The sequence below is a fragment of the Salvia miltiorrhiza genome, chromosome 3 (assembly GCF_028751815.1).
Source record: "Salvia miltiorrhiza cultivar Shanhuang (shh) chromosome 3, IMPLAD_Smil_shh, whole genome shotgun sequence".
Lineage (NCBI taxonomy): Eukaryota > Viridiplantae > Streptophyta > Magnoliopsida > Lamiales > Lamiaceae > Salvia > Salvia miltiorrhiza.
This window is the reverse complement of record NC_080389.1, coordinates 2,219,522-2,229,445: the sequence shown is the minus strand read 5'-3', so window position 1 is coordinate 2,229,445 and position 9,924 is coordinate 2,219,522. Positions and strand designations below refer to the sequence as shown.

The window sequence follows — 9,924 nt, the reverse complement described above, 5'->3', positions numbered from 1 at the left end:
TTCTACCGTGATACTTTTCGTAAAAGGATGAAAGTTGGGAGATTTTTTTAATAGAAAACAAAAGTTCGCGATATTTCGTGAAAACATTAAAAGTTGAAAGTACAAAACATACTTAACCCTATAATTTATACTCTTACATTGTAATTAGTAATAAGTATATAAAATATCTATTTAATTTTTATTTTTCATAAGAAAATGATGAAGCTAAGTAACATACCTTTTTGTAAGATATGATTATGACATAAAATAAATCATAATTTAGAAAGCTCACAAGCTTTGAAGTGTTGATGAAAAAATAGCTCAAGCTCGAGCCGATAATAAACATATCGAGCTTGAGCTCGGCTCGACTCAGCTGAATTACACCTTTAGCTGTGAATAGCCAAATGAAGCATCACCAGAGTTGGAAAATTTTCAATCCATCCACAGCTACAAAGGCATGCAAAGAATTCAAGATGCTGGCAAAATAAAAGGAACAGGAGCAAAAGCATTAACAAGGTACATATCCTTCTATTTTTATTAACTGATGGTTTACTTCTCAGAGCAAATACCACATTTCATATACAAAAAAATTACAAAATGGATTGACGCATAGACATAAATCATGCTTCAACTGTGTTACCTATAACGAGACATCAGTTGCTAATGTTTATCCGGCAATCTTGCACGTAACGGTTTCCTCTATATAGACGGAGAAGATGTAAAAGAACCGCCTTAAAAGTTTCGACGTTAACATACTGTCGCTCTTTGGAGATGTCAACTGACAGTAAAATTGTAACAGTTCACAAAAGCCAATAGAAACCACAGATTATTAGCTGATTACCAGGGATTTTGGTTTATGCTTTTCCATCTTCAGCATTTTCAGCATCTTCGGATTGCTTGGCTAACTTGATAATATCTTCAACGAGAATTTTCCCATCTGTGTCAAGAACAGGAGCAGAATCATCAAATTAAACAGGAAAGGATAAGTAACACAACTGACCTCTATCCTTGGACAATTTGCCAATAAATTCTTGAATTCCCTCCTTATCTAAGGTAGCTTTGAGGTACGAAGCAGCAGATGCAACCTCCTCTGCAGTCACTTTGCCATCATAATCCCTGGCCATATAAAAATACGCAAATATTAGCTTTCCCAGATAACATCCGTTCAGTGTGATTTTTCAGATTAGATCCATTCGAAGACGATAAATACATCCCATAAAGCAATACAATTTAGAAGATAATATGTGCTCATCACAACTACAATCTTTCACTCAAACAGCAATTATGACAGAAAAATGAGTGAAAATGCCCTTATAATGATCCTCTGAATTCAGTTAAAATGATGCAGAATGCAGACGCATTTGTCTTTGCTATAAAATAGCTGAAGCATAGAGCTTTCTGAAAGAATAACTAATCCATAAAATATGTGGTGAGATGTGTTGTAACAATGAATGTAAGTACGAAAGATAGAACACAACGAATGATAACCCAGTTCAGTTAAACCTACGTCTGGGGGTCCTTGTCCAGGGAAAATTATCCACTATAAAAAGTTAAGATGTACAAAGGACTTACACAATAAGACACCCTCTTACTTAGCCTCTACATCTTCCCAAAACCTCACCAACGGTGAATAACTGAAAGCTAGACAACAACTAACTTTCTAGGCGCACCTAATAGCTTCATTAATAGCGCTCTGGTAAAATTACCTATCAAGCAACCGCCACCGATCGCCAATTTTGGCATCTACATCATCTATCTCCTTTTCAAGCTTCTGGAGCATAGCATCAACCTACAAAGTAGAAAGTAGCAACAATTATGTGAGAAGCCTTTTAGATCCATGCTAACGACCAGCGATTCTTGAGAAACGAACAAAAGGAGAATATAGAGTGATAAGCAAGTAGAGCCATCATAGTAATCCCCAATGCACAGGTCCAATAGACTATAAGAAAAGGAGTCACAAAGTATAATGAAATAGCAACCGAAATCCAAAAAATTTATTAATTCTCACCCTGTTTATGAGTGCTGATGATACTTCATCGCCAGCTGCCTTCTCAGCATCATGATCAATTTCCTCTCTAGCTTCTCTATATGCCTGTTTAGCTGCTGCTTCTCCTTCATTGCCCTCTTTCTCTACCATGTGGTTGTACAGCTCTACCTGAAGAATTCCGCATTCTATGCAGCTTCAAGGTTTCATAACATGCTAGCCGTTTCAAGAAAATACTAGCGAATATCGACATTTACCTCTTTCTGGACAAGGTTTAAGAACTCTTCACGCTCCCTGGTCACAGACTGAAATAGCAAAGCAAGTCATTCATTTATTACAATCTGCTATACACAGCAATCATAGCCTCACTGGGAAGAAAGATGACTCAGACCGATGCAGATGCTAAGACAGCCAATGCACGACTGAGCTCACTAAGTTGTTCCTCCTTATCCAACGTCTTTGCCTTCTCACGTTCTTCTGCTTCTTTAGCAGTGGCATCTACCATCTCTTCCAAGGCCACATCCTTCTGCTCTTTTTTTTCAGATTCCTTCAACCTCGCCTGCTCCTCCTCCTCTTTCTCTTCTTCCTCCTGCAAATAAAAAACTTCACATTAGAAACCAAGAATGTAGTAAGGGTGGAGAAAATGTTATTCAGTATGTTGGGAATGAGGAAAATGTGTGGTAACAATAGTAAGTGGTGGGCTATAGTCCAAAAATAGGTAGGAAGTTCTTTTGTGGACGTCCCAAAAAGTAAAAGTAGGAAGTTCTTTCGTGGACGAAGGGAGTATTTTACATCCAAAGTCGAGACATGGAAGCAGGGCAACTTAATATTACATGAATTGCCAGTATATGTTTGCTATTGTTTACTACTACATGGGGTCTACTATAGTGAATAAATTTTCAGAGATACACTAATCATCATTATATGTAAAAGATGGATCAGGAGCAGTAGTCAGTCACATGCCAACTTTGCTAACCAGGCATTGACAGCATGACACATTCTTCTTCTTTTAGATACAAATGAGAGCTGCAAACCAATAACCTAAATGATACCTTGATTAATTCTTCTTGCATTTCCAGGAACTCTAACTTCCTCCTCCTTTCCGAGACGGAGTCTTCAGATGGCAAACTTGTTATACCAACTGTGTCCACCACCTCATCGGGCAGAGACGAGAGTGTGGCTTGAACAGCTTCCTCCGGCCTCACTTTGCCAGAGACGCTAAATGCTCTGTATGGAAGTGCCAAAAGAATAAGAAATTTTACTAGTGGTGCAATTTATAGGGCCATATAGGTAGTAGAAATTTAGGTTACCTAGACAGAATTAGTAAAGAAGATGGTACTGAATGGTTGAGAGATAAGTCCAGCCAATCTTGTAGCTGCAGAGAAATAAATAATAAATTTTGCAGCAGCATGCAAAAGAACTTAAAGGACAGTTAGCAACCTGTTTTCTCATCTCTTCAACTGAGAGAAGTCCAAGCAATCCACGCTCTCGGCATGCTTGGCGGAGCTCCTCCTCTGAAAGGGACTCTATGCCCTCAGCTTGGATCATTTTGTCATCTGTCTTTATCCTGCCATGAGAAAACCACATCACTTCATACTTTTTTATTAGTATCATGTCATTCCACCAGAATAAATTATGAATTAGTATCACTTAATAAAACATTAATTTACAATCTGAAAACTGAATCTATGATAAAGTAACTTACTTCTGAAGCCTCTTTCGGAGCATATACCGTAGATATGCATCAGTACCATAAGTACTAATTCCCATATATTTGCACATAGTCATTACCCGTGGTCTGCATCCAAATATTGTCTCAGATAGTAAAGAAGAGAAAAACATACTGAATTGTGTTAGTAAATCAGGAATTACCTGCTGATGTTATCCAGAGTAAGCTCATCATTAAACAACTTGGCAAAGCCCAAGATTTCTTCATTAGTAACAGGAGATCCTTTCCTCACCTGTACAAAAAATTAATGGGGATACTACACATGAGCTTACAAGGTATCCTAATTTAAGCAGTGCTTTTTCTTGTTTGGGAAAACCTTTTAGCATTCCAGTAAGAAATATATTGCATATTGGCTTCTTACCTTGCTCATAAAACCATCAAGATCCTCAGCTGTTTTCTTTATCTCTCCACTTCTCGAGCTCTGAACTTCCTTTGCCATTTCTTTTACAGTCTCTTGAAGAAATTTCGCATATTCTATCCTCGCATTGAGTTTCTTTTTCAGGGCCTCCTGTCATATGAAGATTTCAATGATATACACTTGTAAGTTTTGGCCAATCAAGCAGATAATATTTAGTAGATAACTTCGAGAGGCAATTAGAATTTCTGTAAAGTTTCATAGGCTGCTTAAGATAAATAGTCCATAAATTCATAAAAGAAATCAGGTGAGGGAAACAAGCTATTATGCATAGAAAATTGAAGGCTCACAAAATGGTTTTACACAGAATATTCAAGACGTATCGCGTAAGCAGTTATACAACTCGCTGCCAAGTTTAAATCTGAAGGTGATGTTTAATTTTAATTATAAAAGAAAGTGGTTGTACACCTCCATACTTGTGAAATTTAGCATAGAAATTTTGAATTAGCATATTTAAGCTTGTCTGCAGCCACAGAACTCCATTAAACTCAGACTTGCTATGCCAGTCTGAGTTAATGGCCAACTTATTCTCAGCTCCATGCAAGCAAGCTGCATGATTCAATCCAAGCTGAGGACAGGCCTCCTGTGAGGAGTTCATTGCTCATCATAAAGTGTATCTCAAACCGATCGAAAGATATTACACTCACCAAAAGGTTAGACAATAAAGAAGCAAGAAATAGTTGATCAGTTGAAACTATTAGAAATGGATATTGGGCTCAATCCTCCCTTACTTGTAAGGGAGAAGGGTTGCCTCACCATATAAAGTGGCTCATGCCACTATCTCCAACCAATGTGGGACACTTTAACACACCCCCCTCACGCACAGCGTGGATTGGGTTGGCTCTGATACCATATTAGAAATAGATATTGGGCCCAATCCCAATATCCATTTCTAATAGAAACAAGCACAGAAGGGAATGTCTGAGAGTCAAAAGCTATTCTACTAAGATGAGTACAACTTTACCTGTTCTTTCATCTTGTCCTGGAAGGTTGATGGTAACATGTTCGGAAACAGTTTCAGGAACGCGGGCAGCAAGAACTCCATGAATGGAACTAGAACGAAGACAGCGAAAGGAACTAGCCTGAAAATGTCTGCCGTTGTTCGCGTGAGTTGCTGCCTCTCCCTCCTCGACAAAGTCCTCCCACTACCAAGTTTCAACAACAGCCTTAAGCTTATCCTAACATCAACCCATAACAGCTTTGTGCCCAGCCAGTAGTGCTGCAACGTAGATTTAAACTCATCCTTCCAATGTCGCAATTTATTGGCCCAGTCTTCCCTATATCAACAGGAAATGTAAGAGGACAATCATGACAAAACTTTACTGGACAACAAGAAATCACAAAATCCAAATCACCAGCTCATTGAAGCAATAGCTCTCAAAGCTGGACCAATTCCCAAAAGAAAAGCCCGAATCTTCTTAACTATATATTTCACACCCTTTGAAGAATCTTGCAACTGCTTAGCTTTAGCTTTGGCTTTGGCTTTCACAGAGCTTAAACCTTCAACCGCCTGATCACATTCCTCCGGTGAAGGATCTTTCTTCTGCTTAACCGGTTCTTTTTTATTATCATCACCTTCTAATTCAGGCTTACCGGCTGGAGCAGTTGAAAGATGACATACTCCAATCTCACGGTGCAAACTCGCATACTTTTTTGTCGGAGTGTGTTGAGCCATTTGTCTGGTTAGAAAATATGAATGTTGTTTCTCTCTGTTATCTGAATCCGAAAGAATCAGAGGCCAACTCCCACGCTGTGAATCGGGAATGTCTAGCAATCTTCCATGGTCACTACATACGAGCCTTTGAACTAAATAATGTGGCCGCTTGAATGAATCAAGCAGACACTTTTTCTTTTGCAATATTGCTCTTGAAGCCATCATGCACAGAATGTGAATATAACTACAACAGCATATCGCAGCACATTCCAACAATTCTGATAACTGGCAGTTTCACGATTGTGAATTTCAAACTGCATGGTATGGCTAAAATCAGTAAAAACCAATCACAAAGCAGAATAATGGTGATCAATTCAACAAAAATGCCTCGTAAAGTTCCAGAAAAACACGAAAAACAAAATGAAAACATTTCTACGACACTAGTATGCGAATAATATATACACAACAAATGGTGATAAAATTACCATAAATTCTGAAAATAGAAGTAAAAAGTGGATTATTCTGAGAGGAAAAATCAATGAAAAATCCCGACCTCGCAATGCACGAGACAATCGACCGAGAATGAGCGAAGAAATGCGAACGAAAATTGCAAGTCCTCTTTGATTCTCTCTACGTATTTTTTTAATCAGAATTTTGGTAGAGATTTGGAGCGCTATAGAAGCTCGATTGTGCTTGGAGCATGAAAACGGGTATGGAGTTATCAGCTGCGGCGGATCAGTGTGCATCCAACAAAATACGAGCTTCTGGTGTTGTACCTCCGACGGTCTTATGCTAGAATTTAGAAAAGTCAAATGTACTACTGTTGCAATAATACGACAGAATTAATTTTTATTTTTTTTTTGAATGGATAAGATTAAAATAATAAGATATAATGAATGAGTAAATCATGTATTTTTCTCTCGAAAATTCAACAAACTTGTAATAAAATCACAATTTTTTATGTATATGCTAGAAGAGTGTTATTTTAATGGTAAAAGACACACCGAATAAATTTCTCCAAAAATTCGTGAGGTAGTTGGGTTTACTATCGAAGTCATTTTAAAAGTTATAGTTATATCAATTTTTAAAGTTTGTTTAAAAAAATTTGATTAAAATTAAATCATACTTTTGTGAACTTATGCACGAGTATTATTTGTAGTAAAAATCGTATGCACATTTTTTTTAATCATATGCACAGTTGTATGTGTGTTAATCTATGAGTAGAATAGTTAATATGAAAGGTTAAATTTCTCAAGTTTGAGTTCACTGTAACGCGACATTTGAATTTAATAAATTTAAAAGAAAAGTTGTACAATTGACAATAAATTAAAAAAAGTGAGATAAAAAAAATAAGGAACTTGTATTATAGTGATGAACAAAAATAAAATATACCCCTCCGTTCACGAAATAAATACCCATATTTCTTTTTTTGTCAGTCTACGAAATTAGTACATATTTTCCTTTTTGGTAAGTGTATTTCACACAACCCTTTAATTAATACACTCAAAAAGGTGAGACCCTTATTCTATTCATACTACACTCAAATATATATATTTCTTAAAATCTGTGTCGTCCACAAATGAGTACTCATTTCGCGAATGGATGAAGTATGTGTTTTTTGTAAAACGTACGAAAGTGACAAAACATGCCTAATATTTCAAGATAGATGGAGTATAATATTTTGTACATAAAATAATTTGGATAAATATCACTTTTTTTAAGGCGGAATCCATATTTCATTCATCATAAATCATCAGAAACAATATCCATCAACCAACGTGGAAAATTCTCAGTCCAACACACAGATTGTGTCAGACTACGCGCATATTATGCTAAACTATGAGCAACACGATTTGCCGATCTATAGGCATGAAACACGCCAACCAACATACATTCGCATGTGCTTTGGATCGTCTCATTCATATCATCTGGCAAAATCCGAATCCGTCGTAGCTCGGGCCGCCAAAAGCGAGTCAGTATGAATCTCCACAGGGTCGGCCCTTTCATTAGGCCAAAGGGGCAATGGCCTAGGGCCCCCAAATTTTAGGGGCCCCAAAAAATGTAAAGCCCAATATTATTATTGAGCCGATTAAAAAAAAAAATTTATGTTTCCTACTTTTCCTAAGCCCAATACAAACGTCACTAATCTCTCTCTCTTAATGCTTTTTTCTTTCCCAATTCCTAGCAAATTAATGTCTCTGATCTCTCTCTCTCTCTTAATTCTTTTTTCTCTTTCAATTCCTAATTCTTTTTTCTTTCCCAATTCCCAGCAAGTTAATGTCTGATCTCTCTCTTAATTCTTTTTTCTCTTCCAATTCCCAACAAACTAACGTCTCTCTCTCATTTCTTTTTTTCCCCAATGTCTCTCTCTCTCTCAATTGATAGAAGACTGAGTGCTCTGCTCTCTCTCAAGACTCATTCTCTCTCTCATTTTAACTCTATCTTATTCTTAATTCTCTCTATTTGCTTGTGAATTTCAATTTGATTATCTCATTATTTGCTCAAAATGCTAGGAGATCTAAATTTGTTTCTATAATTATTTGATCATTGTTTTATAATTTATTGCACTTTATAGTTAATGTTTCACGTTGCTACAACTTCTCGAACCTTCATCTTTTAAGGGGCCCCTTTTTTTCCTTTTCGCCTAGGGCCCCCGGAATGTCAGGGCCGGCCCTGAATCTCCATCGGCAATACGTCATGTTCAATGCTAACCATAATGCCCTGGACTACAGCCCACAATTCAGCAAACACAACGTTAGACGACAACGGCATCAGCTTAGACACAGCCACCATCAGCTTGCCATTCCCGTCACGTATGAGCTGAGAGAATTAGGGAGCAATTTGGTGCTTCGCTGATATTGAGAGAGGAATAAGAAATTGACAGGAAAGAAATGGAGAAGAGATAGAGTCGAGGGGGAAGAGAAGCTGGCGCCGGCCTTGCCGGACTCAGCCGCGGTGGCTGACGCCACCTGAAGAGGGAGTGAAAGAGAGGGCGATGCTGTTCAGCGTGAGAGAGAAAGTGAGATGAGGGAGAGGGAGCGTGTTTGATTTCAGAGGAAGAAAGGGGTTTCGGCCAATTTATTTTTATTTGGGCTGAGTTTCTTATAATGGGCCGAATTCTTTTACTATTTGGGCTGTTGCTTTAAGTGGGCCGATTTTGAGAGTAAGTAAATATGGAGTAAAGTTATTAATTTCAAATGGGCTAGCATATTGTGGGCTCCTTTTTATAATTGTGCTGCTATTTATTTATTAAGCCGATTAAAGATTAGCCTAGATTAATCTGTTAATTGATATTAGCTAATTTTTTTTATGGATTTAATTTAGAACAAGGTTATGAGATTAGTAAGTGGGTTAGCAAGCCCTAAGATGAGTGGATTAATTAAGATTAATAATCTGATCTCATAAGACGAGCTTTAATCCTATAATTGGATTTTAATCACGGAATATGAGTCATGCATAGTTAATTCGCATTCTCATTTATTTGAGAATATTGCTCGAGTTAAAGTTTTACCTTATATTCTCGCATTTAAGGTCAAGCACGAGAATAAGAGCCAGTTTAAGCAGTCGTTGAACTATAGCAAAGCTTTGCTATCAGGTGGGTTTACTTTCATATATATCAAATGAGATTAATGTTACATTTGAACAAGTTATTTCGTTACGAAATCTTGGAACTGAAAATTATTTCATTTGTTGTCTTGCCATAAATGTTTCAATTTTAGTATGATATCTATCTGTTTTGGCTTTGCCAATGATGCAATCGAATTCGGATCCTGGGTAGTTGATAGCTATCCTACCAGGACTAATATACATCAGTGACCATGAGTCATCTAGCGGGTTGGCCGATCAAGTGTCCGTGAGAGGTGGCTACTTCTCCGGCACACAATTTCAGATATGATAGATTACAAGAGAACTTAGTCTGCGCAGATGAACTTTAAGAATCACAAATAAATTTAGTAAACTTGGGCCTTTTAGCTAAAACCTCTTGTTATACTGTTTATTATGGCATGACAATTTATAGTTTTTACGCAAGCATGTATATATTTCGGCATACGTGCCCATTGAGTACTTTTGTACTCACTCAGCCCTACATATATTTCTAAATGTGCATGTTGAGCAATGGCTGATGGAGATGAAGTGATGAGCGGAGCTTTTATCTTAAGAGA

The 9,924-nt window shown here is 37.3% G+C and overlaps 2 protein-coding genes across 3 annotated transcripts in view; both read right to left on the bottom strand.

The window, feature by feature from the left end:
• Positions 1-9,924, bottom strand: part of LOC131016821 (putative late blight resistance protein homolog R1C-3) — a 629,159-nt gene that overhangs the window by 323,153 nt on the left and 296,082 nt on the right. The window lies entirely within an intron of this gene.
• Positions 488-6,523, bottom strand: LOC131016846 (uncharacterized). Of its 2 annotated transcripts, none has more exons than XM_057945619.1 (15): positions 6,315-6,523; positions 5,463-6,075; positions 5,072-5,384; positions 4,054-4,200; positions 3,836-3,924; positions 3,669-3,761; positions 3,404-3,530; positions 3,274-3,338; positions 3,016-3,190; positions 2,355-2,552; positions 2,221-2,268; positions 1,988-2,134; positions 1,686-1,768; positions 980-1,095; positions 488-916 (listed from the first exon to the last, which is right to left on the bottom strand). In XM_057945619.1, the coding sequence occupies exons 2-15, from the start codon at positions 5,984-5,986 to the stop codon at positions 834-836; spliced, it is 2,208 nt and encodes a 735-aa protein (XP_057801602.1). In that variant the 5' UTR covers positions 5,987-6,075; positions 6,315-6,523; the 3' UTR covers positions 488-833. The 2 variants fall into 2 exon arrangements, with proteins under 2 accessions (XP_057801602.1, XP_057801601.1); XM_057945618.1 differs by having other exon boundaries at positions 6,247-6,447.